General features: G+C 46.5%; 1 protein-coding gene across 4 annotated transcripts in view; it reads right to left on the reverse strand.

Annotated features, from left to right (window-relative positions):
- Positions 1–13,365: 13,365 nt before the first annotated feature.
- Positions 13,366–23,113, reverse strand: part of GALNT10 (polypeptide N-acetylgalactosaminyltransferase 10) — a 150,179-nt gene continuing 140,431 nt past the window's right edge. For all 4 annotated transcript variants that reach the window (XM_077326478.1, XM_077326476.1, XM_077326475.1 and 1 more), the window contains one exon: positions 13,366–22,640. In XM_077326478.1, the coding sequence (XP_077182593.1) occupies positions 22,473–22,640 (168 nt within the window). In that variant the 3' untranslated portion in view covers positions 13,366–22,472. The remainder of the gene's footprint in view (positions 22,641–23,113) is intronic.

Consider the following 23,113-nt stretch of genomic DNA (forward strand, 5'->3'; position numbering starts at 1 on the left):
AAGAAGAGACAGGTACAATTAAAAACAGTGTTACTTTCACATGCCCTTGGCTGTCTTCAGGCTCAGATAAGATGTTATGGTTACAAGAACCAGGCCCGGCCAAGAGACTTCAAAGAAAAGAACTTTCACAGCTCCCAGAGATAATGGCTACAATAACATAGTTTCGACTTTAAGCAGGCATGCATAATATATGGGCCTGGAGCTCCCAGGCACCAAGCTACAAAAGGTCAATCTAACTGTCATGGAGAAACTCAGGCCAATTTATGGCAGGGTTTTCTAACAATCCTGACATTCCTCCGCATTAAAACAAACCTCCCTCCATTACCCCGCATCCACAGGCCGTGGGCACAATGGAAAAGCTCGATGGAATGCACGGAGAAGGCGAGGAGCTTTTACATTCCCCGCATCAACCCACTCCCTTTCCCCAGAAGGGAAATCTTTCCAATCCACCAAGTACTGGAGCCGGCCTTTATACAAACGAGAGTCCAAGATTTGGTTGACTTCGTAGTGGGTGTCTTTGTCAATAAAGATTGGTGCTGGCGTTGAGAACGGAGGGCAGGGGGGCACGCCGCAGCAGGCTGGAATGAAAAACGGGATGCACATTCCTGTAAGTTTTTGGCAAACCCAATTCGACAGTCACATCATTGATCACCTTGACGATGGGAAAAGGCCCCATGAATTTGGGACCCAATTTTTTTGACTGTTGCTGACAGCGGAGGTTTTTTGTTGAGAGATAGGCGAGGTCCCCCAACTTCCATGCTGGTGCGGGCGCCTGTTTTTTGTCTGCCTGTGATTTATACGCTTGTTTGGCCCCCTCGAGGCTAGAGACAATGGAAGGCCATGCTGCACTAATATCTTTGGCCCATTTAGTAACCTCAGGAGCTTCAGTGGAAACTAGTTCCCAGGTGGGTGCAGCAATGAGGTCAGTTCCATACACCACCTTAAAAGGAGACACCCCAGTGGAGGCATGCACCCCATTATTGTAAGCAAACTCGGCCAGGGGTAAGAGGGCGACCCAATTGTTCTGTTGGTGGTTAATGAAACAACGTAGGGATTGTTCAAGAATTTGGTTCACCCGCTCCGTTTGTCCGTTGGACTCAGGGTGATAGCCGGAGGTCAGGGCTTGTTCCACCCCCAGCAGCTTCAAAAGCTCCCGCCAGAACTTGGCAACGAACTGGGGGCCACGATCCGTGAGCAGTCTCCTAGGGACACCATGTAGCCGGACTATGTGAACCACGAACAGAGAGGCCAGTTTGGCCGCCGAGGGCAGACCCACGCAGGGAATGAAATGAGCTTGCTTTGAAAATGCATCCACCACCACCCAGATCACTGTTTTACCCTGGCTTGGAGGCAAGTCTGTAATAAAGTCCATTGTCACATCGGACCAGGGGCGAGAAGGGGTGGGCAGGGGCTGCAACAACCCTCGTTTCTTTCCCCCTGGAGGTTTGGAAACAAGGCAGGTGGGACATCCTTGTACATATTTCTCCACATCTCCTCTCAAAGTTGGCCACCAGTAGTGTCTTCTGACTAGGTGCAGGGTTTTTACAAAGCCAAAATGCCCGGCAGACTTTGCATCGTGGCACAGTTTCAAAACCTCTCCTCGCGCCGCTGCGGGAACGTAGAGACGCTCATCTTTGAAAAACAGGCCCCCCTTGTCGACCAGCGAGGGGCGAAGGGAAACAAAGTCAGCGTCACGTAGGACCTCCTTCTGTACCCACCCCCCGGGGACCGTGCTCCTCCCTTTCGTTTGACTGTCCGTCACTGCAGCCAACCCCAGCTGGGCGGGCGTGAACACCGTGTCTACCAATGGGTCTCGTTTGCTATTGTACTGGGGCAGGCGTGAAAGAGAGTCTGCCAAAAAGTTCAGTTTGCCAGGCAGATGCTTTAGGGAGAAGTTGAACCGGGAGAAAAACTCCGCCCACCGCATTTGCTTTGCGGACAAGGAGCGAGGCTGCTTGAGCGCTTGGAGGTTTTTATGATCCGTCCAAACCACAAACGGGACGGAAGACCCTTCTAGCCAATGTCTCCAAGTAGCAAGATCCAATTTCACAGCCGCTGCCTCCTTCTCCCAAATTGCCCAGTTGCGCTCCACCCCCGAGAATTTTTTAGACAGGTAGGCAAGGGGGTGCAGCTTCCCGTCTTCCCCCTCTTGCAGGATCACAGCCCCCATTGCCACATCTGACGAATCTACTTGCACTGTGAATTGCATGGATGGGTCAGCATGCGCCAACACCGGTTCAGACGTGAAAAGGAGTTTTAAATGCTCAAAAGCCTCCTGACACAACGGGGACCAAGGGAGCGGGGCGCCTGGCCGATTCGCCGCCTTTCCCCCTTCTTTTGTTTTCAACAAGTCCGTTAAGGGCAATGCCACTTTGGCAAAATTAGGAATGAAGGTTCTATAGAAATTTGCGAAGCCTAAGAAACTTTGCAGTTGCCTCCTCGTCCTGGGCGCTTCCCAGGCCAATAAGTCCTGAACCTTGCCCGGGTCCATTTCAATCCCAGCCTTGGACACCTGGAATCCCAGGAACTCCACCGCCTCTCGATGGAACTCGCATTTCGATAGTTTGGCAAACAGTTGGTGCTTCCGCAGCCGGCTAAGCACCTCCCGGACTAACCGCGGTGCTCACCCAGGTTGTCTGAATACACCAAAATGTCATCAATGTAGACCAACACCCCCTGATACAACAAATCATGCAGAATTTCATTGATCATGTTCATGAACACGCCTGGAGCGCCGGCGAGGCCGAACGGCATGACAGTGTATTCAAACTGGCCCAAGGGGGTGTTGAACGCCGTCAGGTACTCGTGCCCTTTCTTTATGCGCACCCTGTAATAAGCTTCCCTCAAGTCCAGTTTTGCAAAGACCCGGGCCCTCCCCAGATGCCCCAACAGATCTTTAATCAATGGTAAGGGGTAGGCATTGCAGGTGGACACAGCATTCAGCCCCCGGTAATCCGTGCAGAGGCGAAGGGACCCATCTTTCTTTTTTACAAAGAGCACTGGAGCAGCCAGGGAGGAAGTGGCTGGTCTAATGAAGCCTCTGGCAAAATTCTTGTCCAGGAACTCCCTGAGCTCCTTCATTTCCCTTGGGCTCATGGAGTACAATTTGGCTTTTGGAAGCGGCTCCCCCTTTTTTAGTTCAATTGCACAGTCTGTCTTACGATGGGGAGGCAACTGATTGCACTCAGCCTCAGCAAACACATCCTCAAACTCACGATATTCCCATGGGAGGGCTGGTGCCCCCGCCGCCGCTACCGCGGCAACCGTCTGGAGGTCCGGGGCAGGTAGGGGCCGTAAGTGCTGCTTGCAACCCGGGGACGAAAACTTCACTGTCTCCTTTTTCCACTTAACTGTGGGGGCGTGTTCGCGCAACCAGTCAAGCCCCAACACACACGGGAACGCGGAATGGGGCGCCACCAGGGGCTGGATCTGCTCCCAATGTTTATCAATGTCCAATTCCATAGGGAGCATTTTCACTGTAGCCTCCCCCCCCGGGACACACTTCCCATCCAACTGAGTGATGGGTAGGGGCTCCCTCAGAGGCACCTTCCCTACCCCCAAAGTCTCGGCCAGTGCTGGGCTCACCAGAGTTTTGGTACACACCGAGTCCACTATGCAACGTACTCCCAACTTCTTCCCCGAGCTGGGTTCTGTGAGAGTGGCGGGCAAGAGAACCAGGGGAGAGTCACTCACCGCGCGTTTGCCCCTGCCGGGGACCTGCTGGCAAGGCGCCTTTACAGCAGGTCGTCGTCGTTTCCCGACTGCTCTCCGGATTGCAGTACCTCCTCCTGGCTACTGCCACTATAATCCCCCACCACAGTCGCTGCCCCAGCCGGGGCTAGCAGGGACTTGGCGGTCTTCTTAGGAACTGATTTCTTCGTTGTCACTGCCTTGGCGGGCGCTCCTCCCGTTGGTTTGGTGCTTACCGGGCTGCCCACCCCTGCTTTTGCTGGACACTGGGCAAGGAAATGGCCGGCCTGGCCGCACCCCAAGCATAATCCCTTTTCCATGCGACAAGTGCGTTCGCTAGGATCCAGTTTGTCTTTGGGTTTGGGTTTCTTCGGTGTGGAGGTCTTCCCCCCCACCTTTTCCTTGATTCCGCTGAACTCCGCAGCCCGTTCAAGGCGGCTTTCCATTTCGCCCGCCAGTTGCACCCAGCCCAACACGGTCAGCGGGTCATCTAGGAGGAGACACTTACTGGACAGGGTTCCAGAGAGGCCCCCCACGAAGGCATGCACCCTCTGGGGTTCCGTCCAATCTGGAACGGACGACGATAATTTTTTGAATTCTCGGGCGTACTCGACCACAGTCATTGTCCTCTGCTTGAGGGCCTTGAGTCGCTTCTCCGCCGTCTCCTTCTCGAATGGCTCCACATACATCAGGCGCATGGTTCTCAGGAAGTGATTGTAGTTTCGGACAGCTCTCGGGTTGTAACGGTAGAGGTCCATGAACCACTTTCCCGCCTCTCCGTCCAGGCATTCCCCCACGAAGCGAATGCATTCGGCATCATTATGGAACGTAAAACCCATGTCCATCATGTAAGCTTGGAGGTGGACAAGGAAAGCCGGAAAAGCCGACGAGTCTCCCGAGAAACGGGCCTTAAACTTGTAGGTGCTTCGCATCTCGACCCCCCTCAGGAGGCAGACGACCCAGGCCCCAATCATCTGGAGCCCGCGCTCCTCGGGGTCATGGGCGCACTCCCCGACCGACTCCTGCCACCGCTCCAGCTGCCGCCGCCGCCCCGGCAGCCGCCGCCGCTCCGTCGGCCTCCGCTCCTGCTGCTGCTACCACCGGCACGGCCACGGCTCTGGCTCCATCAGCTCCTGCCTGGACCACTGCCCGAACCGGCACCAGAGGTTCCCCTCTTCTCCCGGCAGCTGCCCCCCCGAGGTTGTCGTCTTCGTCCTCTTCGTCCGAAGAATGCGCTGCTGCCCTCGCTGCCGCCAGGGCTGCGGCTTCGGCCTCCGCCGCCGCGTCCATTGCCGCGACATCACGCTCCATCAGGGTTGGGAGTTCTCCCGCACGCTGGTCGCCTGGTTCACGGAAGTCCACTTGTAGCTCTCGCAGCAGGCGCCTTGCCTCCTGCTGTGACTCCGGAGCCAGCTCTCCCGATACTGCATGCAACCAGTTGGTCACTTTGCTGATCCTCTGCTGCAACTCCTGCACCTCGAGGGTTGTCGCCATTCCCCGACTTGGGACCCTCGCAGGTCGTTGCTCCGGCCACAGTTCATCACCGGTCAGGTGGTTGTACTTAGACAGCCGTCTGCGTTCGGTGATGTGCCTTTCCAGGAACTCGGAGTGTCCCGGAGTCGCTTCCCCCAGGGCTTTGGCCATTCCTGAGCTAAACGAGCCCGCCGCAGCCACTTCGCCCTGAGAGTAGTCCCAGTCCAGACCCTCTTCCTGCTCAGTATAGATATTACCTTCATCCTGCATATTAACAGGCGAAAGGTGTTGTGAGATTTGACTTAATGTCAGACGTTGCAAGGACTCACAACCAACTTCTTTAAAAAGAAAGTTTTTATTGAGAAGTACTTCATACACCTAGACTAGAGAAGTCAAATCTGCCTGAGGACAGATTTGCCTCTCCTTATCAATACAGTTCTCCCGCCCAAAACTTGAAAGTTCCCAAGGGAGGGGAGGAAAGAAGAAGAGACAGGTACAATTAAAAACAGTGTTACTTTCACATGTCCTTGACTGTCTTCAGGCTCAGATAAGATGTTATAGAACCACAGAATCATAGAGTTGGAAGGGGCCATACAGGCCATCTAGTCCAACCCCCTGCTCAACGCAGGATTAGCCCTAAGCATCCTAAAGCATCCAAGAAAAGTGTGTATCCAACCTTTGCTTGAAGACTTCCAGTGAGGGGGAGCTCACCACCTCCTTAGGCAGCCTATTCCACTGTTGAACTACTCTGACTGTGAAAAACTTTTTCCTGATATCTAGCCTATATCGTTGAACTTGAAGTTTAAACCCATTACTGCGTGTCCTCTCCTCTGCAGCCAGCAGAAACAGCATCCTGCCCTCCTCCAAGTGACAACCTTTCAAATACTTAAAGAGGGCTATCATGTCCCCTCTCAACCTCCTTTTCTCCAGGCTGAACATTCCCAAGTCCCTCAACCTATCTTCATAGGGCTTGGTCCCTTGGCCCCAGATCATCTTCGTCGCTCTCCTCTGTACCCTTTCAATTTTATCTACGTCCTTCTTGAAGTGAGGCCTCCAGAACTGCACACAGTACTCCAGGTGTGGTCTGACCAGTGCCGTATACAATGGGACTATGACATCTTGTGATTTTGATGTGATGCCTCTGTTGATACAGCCCAAAATGGCATTTGCCTTTTTTACCGCTGCATCACACTGCCTGCTCATGTTTAGTTTACAATCCACAAGTACCCCAAGGTCTCGTTCACACACAGTGCTACCTAGAAGCGTATCCCCCACCCAGTAGGCATGCTTTTCATTTTTCTGACCCAGATGCAGAACTTTACACTTATCTTTATTAAATTGCATCTTGTTCTCATTTGCCCATTTTTCCATTGTGTTCAGATCTCGTTGAACTCTGTCTCTATCTTCCGGAGTATTTGCCAGTCCTCCCAATTTGGTGTCATCTGCAAACTTGATGAGTAGTCCCTCCACCCCCTCATCTAGATCATTAATAAATATGTTAAAAAGTACCGGGCCGAGCACCGAGCCCTGAGGTACCCCGCTACTCACCTCTCTCCAGTCTGATGAAACACTATTGACAACAACTCTTTGAGTGCGGTTCTCTAACCAATTCCATATCCACCTAACTATCTGAAAATCCAGATTGCAGTCCTTCGACTTATCCATTAGAACATCATGGGGAACCTTGTCAAAAGCTTTACTAAAATCCAAGTAAATGACATCAACCGAATTTCCCCGATCCAGCAAACCTGTTACTTGGTCAAAAAAAGAAACTAGGTTGGTCTGGCAGGACCTGTTGGAGACAAATCCATGCTGACTTCCTTGGATCACCAAATTGTCCTCCAGATGTTTGCAGATGGCTCCCTTTAATATCTGCTCCATTGTCTTCCCCACAACAGAGGTCAGACTCACTGGTCTGTAGTTTCCTGGGTCATCCTTCCTCCCTTTTTTGAAGATCGGAATAACGTTTGCTCTTTTCCAGTCCTCCGGGACATCTCCAGTCCTTAAAGGAGTTCCGAAGATGATGGACAAGGGCTGTGCAAGTTCTCTGGAAAGTTCTTTGAGTACTCTTGGGTGCATTTCATCCGGACCAGGGGATTTGAACTCATCCAGTGCAGCTAAATGCCTCTCGACAACCTCTCTATCCATGTTAACCTGCCACCCAGACACTATCCTTTGGCTACAGTCATCTCTTGATGTGCCTAAACACTTTGACCTGTGGGAAAAAACTGATGTAAAATAGGCACTAAGCCTTTCTGCTTTCTCTGCATCTTTCGTTAGAGTTTGTCCATCCGCACCCAACAGTGGGCCTATTGCCTCCTTGACTTTACGTTTGCTCCTCACATAACTGAAAAATCTTTTCTTGTTACAATGGGCTTCCCTGGCCAATCTTAGCTCACTCTCAGCTTTGGCCTTTCTGATGATTGATCTACAGTGCCTAGTAACCTGTAGGTACTCTTCTTTAGAGCTCTGTCCTTCCTTCCATTTCCTGAACATTTTCCTTTTCTTTCTTAGTTCCTCTTGAAGTTCTCTGTTCATCCAAATAGGCTTTTTAGAGCTCCTGCAGTGTTTTCGTCTTTCTGGAATAGTCATTGATTGAGCATGCAATAGCTCTTGTTTGAGTAGCGCCCACCCTTCACATGCTCCCTTCCCTTCCAGCATTCTCGTCCATGGTATGACACTCATCATGTCTCTGAGTTTATTAAAGTTTGCTCTACGAAAATCCAACATCCGCGTCTGGCTACAAGCTTCCTTGGCTCCCCATCTCAAAAGGAATTCTATGAGGACATGGTCAATACCCCCTAGGGTCCCCACCTCCTTCACCTCATCCACCAACTCTTGCCTGTTGGTCAGTATTAAGTCCAGTATGGCTGAACCTCTTGTGGGTTCATCTACCATTTGATAAATGAAATTGTCAGCCAGGCAGGTCAGAAACTTGCATGACTGAGGACGCTTCGCAGAGTTAGTTTCCCAGCACACGTCTGGGAAATTGAAGTCACCCATGATGACAAGGTCCTGCCGTTTGGATATTTTCTCAAGCTGCTCACATAGTGAAGCATCCACATCCTCTCATTGGTCAGGCGGTCGGTAGCAGACACCAACCACCACACTGTTTGTTTTCCCCTCGCTTATTTTCACCCAGATGCTTTCCACTGCAGATATGCTCTCCTTCAGTAGCATTTCCTGACAGGTAAGCCCTTTCCTCACATACAGTGCTACTCCTCCACCTCTTCGATCTATTCTGTTTTTTCTGAACAGTTCATACATTCCAGTCATGAGAATCATTCCACCAAGTTTCTGTGATGCCTACTAGATCATACCTTTCCATCAGCATGAGAAGTTCCAGCTCTTCCTTTTTATTGCCCATGCTTCGGGCATTAGTATAAAGACAACTGAATCCTTTTACTTTTGTTTCCCTATGAGCTGGCCTTGCTGGTTGGGCTGCCTCCGATCGTTTTCCTTCCATACACTCCCTATGTTGATCGTCTCCTTCCCCTAGTGGCTTTAGTTTAAAGCTCTCCTGATGAATCTCCCCAGGTTCCTGCCAAACACATTCTTCCCCAGTTTCGATAAGTGCAGTCCATCAGGTGCTAGTAGGCCTTCCTCAAGAAAGCCTATCCCATGGTCCCAGAAACCAAATCTCTCCTGCCGGCACCAACTACGCAGCCAGTGATTCACCTCCATTATCTTCCTCTCCCGACGCATTCCTCTTCCCTTGACAGGCAAGATTGAAGAGAATACCACTTGTGCCCCCATTTGCTTGAGCTTCCTCCCCAGATCTTGATAGTCTTTTTTAATAGGAGCGATGGTATTCAGGGACATGTCATTCGTTCCCACATGGACCATCACAAATGGGTAGCGATCCGTAGATTTGAGGAGTTTGGGCAGCCTTTCTGAAACATCTTTAATTTTCGCCCCTGGCAAGCAACACACCTCTCGGGTTAGGGGGTCGGGCCCAGCCACATGGCGATCCATTCCATTATGGTTACAAGAACCAGGCCCGGCCAAGAGACTTCAAAGAAAAGAACTATCACAGCTCCCAGAGATAATGGCTACAATAACATAGTTTCGACTTTAAGCAGGCATGCATAATATATGGGCCTGGAGCTCCCAGGCACCAAGCTACAAAAGGTCAATCTAACTGTCATGGAGAAACTCAGGCCAATTTATGGCAGGGTTTTCTAACAATCCTGACAAACTCCAGTACTCCCAACTCTTCTATTGTCTAGCCTTGTTCCCCAACCATATTGCCCCTGACCCATAACTGTTGGCATCCTGACCTCCTGCTGGGCCCCCAAATGATAGCACGCCTGTCTCTATGCTCTCGCAGAGATGAACTCTTCCTACCTAACTCTACACTAACTATCCTCAGCTGCACTAGATCCCCACCCTAACCCTCCCAAAGTTACCCACCCCTCCCCTCACCCTGAACTAACCCACCAGCTGGCTAATAACTAACTAACCAATTAAGCTGGAAGAGAGGGGCTGAGCGAGATGGTACTAGACTGGAGCCATAGTACTAGACTGGGGTCATACTGTTTATAACCAACAAAGTAGACAGCAAGCTATGAAGCAACCATTTCCTTTGGTAGCAAAAGAGGAACTGAGGGCTGAGGATGCTGTCATGCGGGAGCTCATATTTATTTATTATTTTTGTATACCACCTTCTCCTGAGGCTCAGGGTAGTTCACATGAGCTTCAGATGACTCTGCTTGAGCTACCTGACCACTGCTTCCAGGCAGCTGGCTAATGCTTTTGGGGGAGAATCAGGGTGGCCATCCATCAGGAGGAAGAGCTGGGTGTTATCCGCTTATTGATGACCATCTAGCCCAAACTTCCATACCAGTTCAGCAAGAGGCCACATGAAGATATTGATGTTTTCTCTCCTATTGCTACCCTCTGTCCACAACCCTGGAGGAAGGAGATCAGCCATTGAAGGGCTGTCCTTCATATTCTGGCAACGGTGAGGCGGTGAGCTAAAAGCTTATGGTCATCTGCGTCAAACGCTGCTGAGAGGTCTCGTAGTATCAGAAGCACTGATCCACCTTCATCCAGCTGGTGATGAAGGTTGTCTGTCATGGTGATTAGCACTATCTCTACCCCATGGCCAAGCTGGAAACCTGACTGAGATGGGTCAAGGACTGAAGCTTCTTCCAGGAATGCCGATATTTGATCTGCAACAGCCCTTTCTACCATCTTCCCTAGAAATGGTAAGTATGAGATGGGTCAATAGTTTTCGGGCTTTTATGGGTCCAAAGATTTTTTTTTTCAATAGCGGGTGTACCTTTACCTCTTTTATTCCCTCTGGGAAAACCCCCATTGTGGTTATGTCTCGGAGGGGGGGGCCCTTATTCTTATGTCTGGTGTTTTTAGATGCCATAATGGGCAGGGGTCTAGCAGGCATGTGGTTGCCCTTGCTGCTGTTAGTATCCTCTCCACTTCAGTCAGCGTGAGTTATCTGAAGTGACTCAGTGTTTTCTCCAGAGATGACCATGGGGCCTCTAGTTTACTTTCTGTGTCTAAGGTTGGAGAGACGTCATGGTGGAATGTTGAGATTTTGTCTGTGAAATGCCTTGCAACTGCCTCACAGCTAATATCCAATTGTCTATTTTATTTTATTAATTATATTTATATACTGCCCTCCCTGAAGGCTCAGGGCAGTTTACATAAGAACAAAGATCAATACATAAAACAGTCTATAAACAGATCAATAGCTTACAATAAAAATACTAATAGTTGTAACCATATAACAATCTAACAATATTGTTTTGTTGCCCTTCTACCAGGGCAGTGTGAGATTAATCCTAAACAATTGTGTTGAGTGTGAGTCTGCATTCCACAAAATATTCTTGAGGCTTTGTCGTGAGTCTTCTTCCAAACTCGTTCTAGTCATCTCAGCTCCCATTTCTTGATAAATGAGAACTCCCATTTCTTGTCACTTTTTGGAAAAGAGTGACAAGTGGAGTTGCCAAGGATCTGTCCTGGGGCCTGTGTTGTTCAACATATTTATAAATGATTTGGATGAGGGATTAGAGGGGATACTTATTAAATTTGCAGACAATACTAAACTGGGAGGGGTAGCAAACACAACTGAAGACAGCAACAGAATACAGGATGATCTTGATAGGCTCGAGAAGTGGGCTAAACTGAATAAAATGAAGTTCAATAGGGACAAATGTAAAGTTATGCATTTAGGTAGGAAAAAACAAATACACCAATATAAGATGGGGGAGACTTGTCTTGGCAGTAGCATGTGCAAAAAGGGTCTGGGAGTCTTAGTAGATCATACATTGTACATGAGTCAGCAGCAGCCAAAAAGGCGAATGGGATTTTGGGCTGTATCAAACTGAGTATCGTGTCCAGATCTTGGGAGGTGATGGTACCGCTTAAGTCTGCTCTGGTTCAGCCTCACTTGGAGTACTGTGTTCAGTTTTGGGCACCCCAGTTGAAGAGGGATGTTGACAAACTGGAATGTGTCCAGAGGAGGGCAACAAAGATGGCAAAGGGTTTGTAGATGAAGATGTATGAAGAAAGGTTGGGGAGCTTGGTCTGTTTAGCCTAGAGAGAAGATGACTGAGAGGGGATCCGATAACCATCTTCAAGTATTTAAAAGGGTGCCATATGGAGGATGGAGCAGAATTGTTCTCTCTTGCCCTAGAGGGACAGACCAGAACGAATGGGATGAAATTAATTCAAAAGAAATTCCATCTAAACATCCAGAAGAAGTTCCTGACAGTTAGAGCGGTTTCTCAGTGGAACAGGCTTCCTCGGGAGGTGGTGGGTTCTCCATCTTTGGAAATTTTTAAACAGAAGCTAGATAGCCATCTGACGGAGAGGCTGATTCTTGAGATGAGTGTGGAGAGGATGTTGGGGAGCTATCTCATCAATGGTGGCCAGCATTCTGTCATGCCAGTTGCTGACCAGGCCATTAAGAGATTTTCCAGGAGACATTGGGTCTCACAAAGTATTCAGGAATCCAGTAGGATCCATAACTTTCTCTGGGCAAGCTAGATTTTGCTCAGCGCCCAACTGAGAAGGGGGTGGTAGCCTTAGCCTGGCCTTCAGGGCATAGAAGAAGAAGAGTTGGTTCTTATATGCTGCTTTTCTCTACCGGAAAGAATCTCAAAGTGGCTTATATTTGCCTTCCCTTTCCTCTTCCCACAACAGACACCCTGTATGGTAGGTGAGGCGGAGGGAGCCCTGATATCACTTTTCAGTCAGAACAGCTTTATCAGTGCTGTGGCAAGCCCAAGATACAGCAGGCTGTCTGTGGGGGAGCATGGAATCAAACCCAGCTCGCCAGATTAGATGTCTGCACTCCTAACCACTACACCAAGCTGGTCTGACCATGGCATGGCATTTGTTGTGACCAGATCCGTGATCATGTCCACACTGAAAATGAGATCCAGGGTGTGGTCTGCTTAGTGGTGGGGCCAACAACAAATTGTGAGATTCCTAGCATGGCCATGGTTGACACCAGGTCCAGTCCCAGTTCTAGAGGATGGCAGTGCAGCATGGATGTTAGTCCCCCAGAACTAATAATCTGGGGAACTGTAGTGTCTAGGCTGCCACTGCCTCCAGCAGAGCTGGCAAAGCATCTGGAGGTGCATTGGGTGTGTGGTACACCAACTAGATGGCCACGCTCTTAGATGATCCCTACTTGAGGCCAACACATTCAATACCTGGGATTGACAGTGTGGGAAGGGCCCTGAAGGAGAAATCTTCTCAGATTAGGATTGCCACCCCTCTTCCCTGTCCTGCAGTCCGAGACTGATGGAGGACAGAGAACCCAGCAGGGGGTAGTTCTTTAAGGGCAACTGTTTCGTCCTCATTGGTCCAGGTTTCTGTCACGCACGCCAGGTCCACTCTGTGTTTTGCAAAGTAGGTTTGCAGGGTAGAGGTTTTGTTGTTTATTGACATGATGTTGCAGAGCACTAGTATTAGAGGTAGGTTGTTCACCTCTGCATACTCCATGGGATGGGGTCAAGAGTTCAGCTGAGGCCAACAGAACCCCCTAGTGAACTTTTAGCTACAAAGTCCTCTCAGAGGGTCATGCATGGTTCCCATTTGTGAACTGCATAGAAGATTGTTGACGAACACTATTGTGCTCCAAATTCAGGATATTTGTTATTTCTTTGAAGGAATCCATTTTCTTTGCACAAAAATCCATATAATTCAAGACAAGACTTTTACGTCATCAGAAAAGACAATAAAAATTTATTTTAAATATATTATAAAAGGAAGTCCATTCAATTCTTAGAAACACTGCACTTAATATCCCAATGATTTCCAGTTTATCAAAGCAGCTACATTAAAGTGCTAGACATCCTTATGTCCCCCAATACACTAGGCCTTTGCTCCAAGGCAAAATAAATACTTATTTATGCAGCACATCCAATTTCAAAGAAATTGCTAAGCATGAAGGTATGACACAACTTATAAACTCTTTGTAGGTCGATCTTTTCCTTTCTTTTCCCAGAACAGTGTTTTAGCTTGTTAGATACATGCCATGACTCTAGTTCATAAAATCTCGGACAAAAAACCTTTGTGTTTACCAACGGTTTAGTCTGTTCAGCTCTGGAACCTTTCAGTAACTACAGAAGCAATCAGATGTCTCAGAATAGAATGTGGTTCTAAAGACCCATTATCAGTGGGTCGCCAAATAGTCAAAATATGATCTAAATGTTCATCTTGTTATTTTCATGATATGTTTGTTAACAAACAACAAAGTGATTTAAATTTTTTTAAGGCTATGCTAAATGTGGAAATGGCAGAGGGCTCCCTTTAAATGTAGGTCTGCCCCAATCACGAATAAAATGGGCTGTGTTCAATTTTAACAGCAAAAAAAAAAGGTGAAAAGTGATGAACCCCAAACCTTCCTACAGCTTGCCTCCCGCCCCACCAGGGACCTGTCATCCTGGTGTTTTATTTTTCATCAAGGTTTTGGGATATGGACCAAAGACAGAAGAGACTTAAATTCTGTAGCATTTTCTCAGCCTCTTTGATTCTATGAAATGGCTTTTTGGGACCCTCTCATTTGCTCCGCTGGGAAAACTGACATGTGCAGATGGCTTAATTGGAAATTCCTGCCAGCAGGGCAAACAGCTTCCGGGGGGGGGGGATTTCAGATAGGGAAAATGGCTTAAGCCCCCCCCCCCATGTGGTCCTAATCAAAACTGGGCCTCCACATACCTGAGCAAGATACATGGGGGACACCAAGAATTTGTAATATATGAATCAGCTCAGTGACTAAAACATAAAACGATTTACTATTAACAGTTTGGTGTTTTCATCTGTAAGTATTGTTACATCACAGTTTGGTAGCAAAGCTGGAATTCAAAATAAAAAGTTTAATTTGAAAAGTTAATTAATTACCTCTATCGTGAAAAGATGGGTTTGTGGTCTGAAGAATCTTTGTTATCATGATGCATCTGCCATTACACCCCCCTGTCCTGCAGCAGCATTCCATTGTGCTGAAACTACCAAATACTGCTTTGCACCTGTTGGTAGGAGAGGGGTTCAGAGTCTATGGCTTCCCTATCATCATTTAAATACAATAACAATATTGTAAAAAGTATTCAAAGACCTATGAAGATGGAAAGAACTTTCTTATTGCTCCTGTCATGCGGTTGGCTAGGAACTGGAAATTGTGCCTAATGACTCAAATTCCATGGGAGCTATTCTGTTAACTATTTCTCCATTTAACCATGGATGTGTACCACTGTGAAACACCAATGGGAATGCCTTTGTATGCTTCTATTTCATCATCTTTGATCTGCAGCCTTTCTGGAAGATCTGTCAGGATTAACTCTGTGTGAGTGTTTGTTCTTGCTTGTTATTTCCTTTCTCCATACTGAATAACAAAAGTGAAATTCAAAAAAATCTATACATATTTTCCATCTTCTAATCTGGGTACCCAGCAAATTCCATTTTACAATTTGAACTTAAAATGGGACATTTAAACAGAAACATTTCCTCCCACACAACCCCGCCCCGCACTCTTCATTGTATTCTCTCACTCCTTTCTTATCCAGCAAGGCACTAGAAAATTGTTCAAGTTAAGGTATTTGCTGTACATTTGCATTTTGAAGGCACTCCTTTATTTTAATGATGCTGTTTAATTTGCTGTTTAATTTTATTTTAATGATGCTGATTATCATTATGCCACAGAGAGATATGTTTGCATGTGTCATCTTCTAAAACAGGAAAATTCTGCTGAAATACTGAGTTGGATTCTCAGGATTTATTACCAACAGCAATATAGCTCATACACTTCAACCACACCCCTAGTAATGTGTGAAGAAGAGTTAGCCAAAAGCCACTTCATACAAACTCCTTGCCCTATGAACTTATATTACTAGGCTGCATTTCATATATCAACCTACCATGCCAAAGACCAAATTGGGCCTAAGAAATCTAGAAACATTCTGAGAAATAGCTGTATAAATCAATATTGTACATTCCTTTCCACCAAAGTAGCTACAGAAGTTAGCAAGAAAACTGAACCTAAAAAACAGAACATAAGAATTTTCTTCTAATTAAATTCATTTCTGACATTTATCCACAAGGCTTGTTTATTGACCATTTTACATATTATGCTCATCAATAAAGACAGTAATTACAGATGGGTTTAAATGCAGATTAATTTCTCAACCAGCAGGTGGCCCTCTGACAACTCTGTCCAGCCCTTAAAGCATTGCATGTATCATAATGCATTTCAAGGGATGCTACTCAGCCAAAACAATGGGAAATGTTTTTAAAAGCTTTGTTAAAAAACAAATATTTAAAACTACTGCTGAGAAGTCTTTAAGATCAGTGTTTCATTGCTTTCTTTATTTCTGGCACTGAGGTTAGTTACAATGGGTAATGTAATGAGAACTTCTGTAGAGTAGTTGCTAAGAATTCCAAGTTAAAATCTTGTTTTGGGACCAAACTGTGGGTAACATGGAAGAACTATGATTGATATTCCTGTTTTTTTACATTAAAAAAAAGCTGTTGTAGATGTGTGAAATTTGGATTGGGACTATGGTGCATTTTTTCTGTTCCATTAACCTACATATTTTAGAATGTCATCTGTAGACCATAATTTTAAATAGCAGATCAATCTGCAGAGATAAAATTTCAAACCGCAAGGAGTATTTCCAACCCAGGGTTAGCCAACCACCAAGTTGGGCCTAGAGGTCCTAGAATTACAGCTCCAGATTATAAAGATCAGCTCTCCAGGCAGAAATGGCTGCAAAAGAAACACCTAAAAAATCCTACTGTAAAGGATTGTCATGCAGATGAAACAGGAGGCAAAAGAACCCCCAGCATGCAGTTTCTTTTTCACAGCAATCTTGCACAGTAGGCCTCAAATATTCAGAGAGTGGGGGAAGAAGAGACATGCATGGCTTGGCTGCATCTTCCCTCCAGCGGCAAGGGCAGCCACAGCAGTACTGTTAAGTGAGAGGGGGCTTTTCTGTGGCCTCCCTGTCACTCAACCATTAGGCAGAAGTGAAAAGCTTCCCCCCCCCAAAAAAAGGAATGCACATACATGCCCAAAGGCTCCCCTGTGTTGCTCTCAGAAACGCATCCCTCCCCTCAATCAGGGGCTTTTAGAGGCTTCCTTGCCAACAGGCCTGAAGGGAAGGGGGGGTACAGAGTCCTAAGCAAGAGCAGCAGATGGCTCTGAGGGGGGGGGATATTCCACCACCTGGAGGCTTTGGAACCCTCAGCATTTTGTCAGGGTGTACAGTCACCATGGTATGCATATAGATTGTTTGATTTATATACCCCCCCCCTCGAGGTTGCAGTTTTCATGATTAACCCTCCAGATATTCTTCTGTATATGAAAACAATAGATTCTGGTAACTAACCAAAAGAATCTGTGATTCTTATCCTAAATAGGGAATACAAATATGATGCTTATAAATTCTCATATATTGGCCATCTAGTTAGCAGTCCTTTGCAAACACCACCAGATCCTAGATGTAATATTGACTGAAGACATACAAACTGCTATTTTACAGGGTAACCTGTAAAATACCACAAATGCTAGACGTACAGCTTTAGAAGTGGCAGGGTATCATTGACAGAGAGAAAGGAGTTACACTGATAGGAGCAACGCATACTTTGTTAAATAAAGTCACACTGCTGCAACATTAAATTTGGTTATCTGGATGCATGTCATAATGATGTTACTTGGAATTGTTTCACTGAGTGATCTTAGCATTTTAGCCTTAGCTGTTTGTTTAATTATTTAAGTGCTGAAAAGCAATGTAATTACTCTTGAGGCAGCTGATTTGTCTATACAGTTTAAAGTTAAACCAAACATGTCATGTTGCAAGTAGCACAACTTCAAGTAAGCATTTGCAGGAGCAATCACCAGCTTCATCATCACTTACATCTATTTCAGGGCTTTTCAACCTTCCTAATGCCGTGACCCTTTAATATAGTTCCTCATGTTGTGGTGACCCCCAACCATAAAATTATGCAAGTGTTCCTTCACAGAAATTAAACCGAAACTGACCAATGGTGTGAAGATCAGTTGTTCGTGATTGTGTATAAATTGTTTTTCCCCGCTGCGGTTTCTCAGTTCAGTTCTGCCTCTTGTCCTACCATGCTGATCTTGCTCTTTTCTGCTGCTCCAGACAAAAACTCTATATTGATCTACCCCGCAAGGCTGTTGGGTGGATGGCACCCCCCTGGCCAAGCTGCTTGCCCTGCCCCGCCCTCTGTGAAAGGATCATTTGACCCCCAAAGGGGTCCTGATCCCCAGGCTGACTGATCTATTTGCATCACATGGTTTTCAGGTCCAAAATCTCCTTCCTCAAAGAAGAACTTTCATGACGAAACATTAAAAATGGCCTTCATTATTGCAGACCTACTGAAAGCTGCATGATTATTCTAGCACACGGGTAGTCAAACTGCGGCCCTCCAGATGTCCATGGACTACAATTCCCATGAGCCCCTGCCAGCAAATGCTGGCTGGGGCTCATGGGAATTGCAGTCCATGGACATCTGGAGGGCCCCAGTTTGACTACCCCTGTTCTAGCAGCAGGCTGTTGAAACCATGTAGACCAGAGCATACGTTATAGTTCATAATAGGCAGATTGCAGAGTTCCAAGCTGAAGCTGTAGTTTCCCTGAATTAAAAAGAGGAAAGAAGACAACCCCACCATGGAAATTTGTGCTGTTTATTCTACACCACCATTAAATAGCATATCAAGGTCACTGAGGGGGAGAATAGGGGAAGCAAAATTTCCAGGCTCAAGTCAGCTGGAGGGCCCTTGAAGTGTCATGGTGCATTCAGAATCCATCTGATTTACTTTTATTCTAATGCAGTTCTGTCCTGCAACCAGTAGGGGTGCAAAGAAGGCAGAGAACTCTAAGACAAACCATTCAACATCACAGTAATCCAGGTCTATGCCCCAACCACTGCTGCTGAAGAGGATGAAGTTGACCAGTTCTATGAAGCCCTACAACACCTTCTAGACGCAACGCCAAAAATTGATGTGCTTATCATCATGAGGGATTGGAATGCTAAAGTAGGAAGCCAAAAAATAACCGGGATAACAGGCAAGTTTGACCTTGAAGTACAAAATGAAGCAGGGCACAGGCTGGGAGAATTTGGTCAAGAGAATACAATAGTCATAGCAAACAATCTTTTCCAACAACTCAAGAGACGACTCTACAACACCAGACGGTCAATACAGAAATCAGACTGACTATGTGCTCTGCAGCCAAAGATCAAGAAGTTCTATACAGTCAGTAAGAACAAGACCAGGAACTGATTGTGGTTCAGATCATCAGCTTCTTGTTGCAAAATTTAGGCTTAACTTGAAGAAAGTAGGGAAAAGCACTAGGCCACTTAGGTATGAACTAAATAACATCCCTGACGAATATACAGTAAAGGTGACAAATAGATTTAAGGAATTAGATCTGATAGAGTGCCTGAAGAACTATGGACGGAGGTTCGCAACATTGTACAAGAGGTAGCAACTAAAACCACCCCAAAGAAAAAGAAATGCAAGAAAGCAAAATGGCTGTCTGAGGAAGCTTTACAAATAGCTGAGGAGGGAAGGAAAGTGAAAGGCAAGGGAAAAAGAGAAAGATATACCAAATTGAATGCAGAATTCCAGAGAATAGCTAGAAGAGATAAGAATGCCTTCTTAAATGAACAGTGCAAACAAAAGAAAACAATATAATAGGGAGGACCAGAGATCTCTTCAAGAAAATTGGAGATATGAAGAGACTGTTTCATGCAAAGATGGGTATTATGAAGGACCAAAATGGTATGGGCGATGTGGGCAATGCTGGGGCTGTGCCCCCTCCCCCCATCCATTTGGCCGGCACCCCTCTTGCCTGCCGGCACAGCTGCCCGAGCAGGAGTCCCAAAGCCAGTGTGGGTGAGGCCTGGCTGTTCCTGCCACCTGTGAAGCCACATGAGCAGGAGGCTTAAACGCAGCCTGGCTGATGTTCTCCCCTTCCACCTGCACACATAGCCACCCATGCGATAGGCTTAAAGGTGTGAGGCCTGGCCGTTCTCCACCTGCCTGATACCCACGATGGGGTAGTCACTGATCTGTAGCCAGGCATCCTGGAATGTGAAGTCAAATGGGCCTTAGGAAGTCTGAGCAACAATAAAGCTAGTGGAGGTGACAGCATTCCAATTGAACTATTCAAAATCCTAAAAGACGATGAAGTGCTACACTCAATATGCCAGCAAATTTGGAAAACTCAACAGTGGCCACAGGATTGGAAAAGGTCAGTTTACATTCCAATCCCAAAGAAGGGCAATGCCAAAGAATGTTCAAACTACCACACTATTGCACTCAGTTCTCATGCTAGCAAAGTTATGCTCAAAATCCTACAAACTAGGCTCCAGCAATATGTGGACCGAGAACTTCCAGAAGTACAGGCAGGATTTCAAAGTGGCAGAGGAACTAGAAATCAAATTGCCAACATACGCTGGATCATGGAGAAAGCTAGGGAGTTCCAGAAGAACATCTACTTCTGCTTCATTGACTATGCTTAACCCTTTGATTGTGAGGAGCACAACAAATTGTGGCAAGTTCTTAAAGAGATGTGAATACCAGAGCATTGAAGAGTCATTGAAACAGTCAGTGCAAGCTTAAATGAATTTCGGGGAACGGTAGAGGACAGGAAGGCCTGGCGGATCACTGTCCATGGGGTCACGATGGTTTGGACACGACTTCGCAACTAACAACAACAATGTATGTTTGTATGAATATAAAATTATAAACATAGATACATGGTTTGGATCAGGGTCACAGATGGAATCTTTGGGAGCTCATGGTGACTCTCAGCAGCCTTTGCAGATTAGTTTATAAAAGGTGTAAAGTGCAGTTACTTGGTTACAGGATTATTGCACAGGAGAGACATGTTTCCTCAACCTCTTTCATATTTTTGCTTGACCAGAAATCATATTATTTGTTAAGTATTCCACAGCATTTAACTAAAATTATCTTGGATAGGTATAGTGGTGGCACCTAGAAATAACTAAATTAATGAGAGGCTACAGATGGTATCACTCTGTATATAATGATAAGGAATATGTGTCCCTCAATAGACTTACGTATGCTTTGTTCAACTTGCTAAGCACATTCCAGGGAGATTTAAAAAGTGATCAATTTTTGACAGATACTTGTTATGGTAAAGATTAATAGACTATCACCTTCTGAGTTTGGAATACACAAATTAAACATAAATTAACAGAAATATTAAATTTTACGTATGCATTTACATTGCAAATGTAGGCATTATAAATTTCAAAAGTATTCAGTAGCTGGTGGGACAGAGTAAGCGCAAAACATTAGAAGGGAGCACGTGTAAAGCAAAGAGATGGGGAACTTTATGGTGAGACTTAGGTGCAAAGCCTGATGTACCCCAGAATACAATGGGTGCTAGGATCTCCAGATGGGGAAAGGAAGGAGGGAAGAAAGAACAGAAGGAAGGAGTGGGGGTAAAGGAGGAAGGAAGGAATGGAGGAAGAAAGGGAGGAAGGAAGAGAGAAGGAAGGAAAGGGGATAAGGAGGGAGGGAGTGGGGAAGGAAGGGAAAAAAGGGGTAAAGAAGAGAGGAGGAAGGAAGGGAAAGGGGCAGGAGGATCGAGGGTGATGTGGGCAATGCTGGGGCTGTGCCCCCCCCCCATCCATTTGGCCGGCACCCCTCTTGCCCGCCGGCACAGCTGCCCAAGCAGGAGTCCCAAAGCCAGTGCGGGTGAGGCCTGGCTGTTCATGCCACCTGTGAAGCCACATGAGCAGGAGGCTTAAACGCAGCCTGGCTGCGGCCTGGCTGATGTTCTCCCCTTCTACCTGCACACATAGCCACGCAAGCGATAGGCTTAAAGGCGGTGCATGTGAGGCCTGGCCGTTCTCCACCCGCCTGTACAGCCACCTGAGCGGGAGGCTTAAAGGCGGTGCAGGCAAGGCTTTACATCGCAGGTCCTCCTCTCTCTCAGACCCTCCTTCTGTCTCCCTGCGGTAGCAACCCTCCCCCTGTGATGCCTAGGCCAGAGCTTATCTCCCCTTCCCTCCCAGCTCCCCACCCACTGGCTGCCAGACTGCCCAACCTGCCCCCGCTTACATGTGGTGATGAGCCCTGCGATGGGTTCCCCTCCCTCCCAGGCTCCAATCACTGGCTGGGTGACCGCCCTCCTTCTGACCATGGTCCTAGAGCCCCCAATCCCTCCCTCCCAGCTTGCTCACTGCCTGTCTCACCTCTGGACATCAGCACAGTAGAGTGGGCTGGCACTTCTTCCAAGAGGGGGAAGTGGCCAGGGGCGGGACTGCCTACCTGACTGGTAGGCAATGAGTCCCAATAACTTCATACTATTTAAATATGGAACTGGGAAGACCCACTGCCAGTGCTGCCTTCATTAAGAGATGCAAGAGATGCTGGAGAGATGCAATTGTCATAACACTTACCTATGGCTGTACTTTGGAACCTTGAGCTTGGCTTTGGACTATGTATGGCAGAAACCATGTAACAACTTTACATCTCCCAATGGGAAATGCTAGCTTGGAGAAGAGAGTCAAAATTGTGAATCATCAATCCATTCCTATAAGTTCAATACTCCTGTGTGATTATGGCACCTCAGATTTCCAGGCTTCTTGCTTAAGGGATTCAGTAATCCAAAAAATAAAGGTGCAGCATCATTAAAGTAAAGACAGGCCCAATAGTCTCATCCTCTCCTGAGATTCTCCCTTTTACCATAATTTTTTTTAATTATTTTTTTACAAAAATTTGTCAGCTCCCTGTAAAAACTATAGCGTGCATGCGCGCGCACACACACACACACACACAATCTTTAAAGATCAAGGTTTTTGTTAAAGTTTTCCAAGACTGTTGAGTTTGTGTGCTCAAATATCCACTGCTGCGTTGGAGATGATGGACTGCATGTGTTCATGAATATTTTTCGGTCACTTTCACTACAGTCCATGCAGCTTCCACTTACTGGGTGGTAAAGGGTCTTGTCCTGAAGGAAACAATTAAAAGCAAATTTATTATACTGAAGGATCTTCTAGGTGTTCCAAAAATAGCTTTAAAAGGGAAAGTTCTCTGCTACTTCACTACTTGTAACCTGGCAGCAATTATTATTTAATTCACACTTCTCACATGTAGAGTGTTCTGGAGTATGAATATATAATTACTTTGCTTTTGTAAGCTGCCTTATATCACTTTAAACAAACTTATACAGTTAAAAGCATACTAATGAATACTGTAGTTTCCCCAACTCAAACTAAACTGGATAATATCACTAGGAAACATATTTTAAGAATACATGAATCAACTTGCTTTTGCCTTACATACTTTATTCCTCTCTTTTGAATCTTTTCAAGACTGGTATAAAAATGACCAGCTACAGGCCACTCAATTTTGAGGCAATTTTTGGTGTACTAAGGATGCCAGAATTTCTCACAACATGCTTAAGGCAAACAAATTGCTTTT

Source organism: Paroedura picta, chromosome 3 (genome assembly GCF_049243985.1).
Source record: "Paroedura picta isolate Pp20150507F chromosome 3, Ppicta_v3.0, whole genome shotgun sequence".
Classification (NCBI taxonomy): domain Eukaryota; kingdom Metazoa; phylum Chordata; class Lepidosauria; order Squamata; family Gekkonidae; genus Paroedura; species Paroedura picta.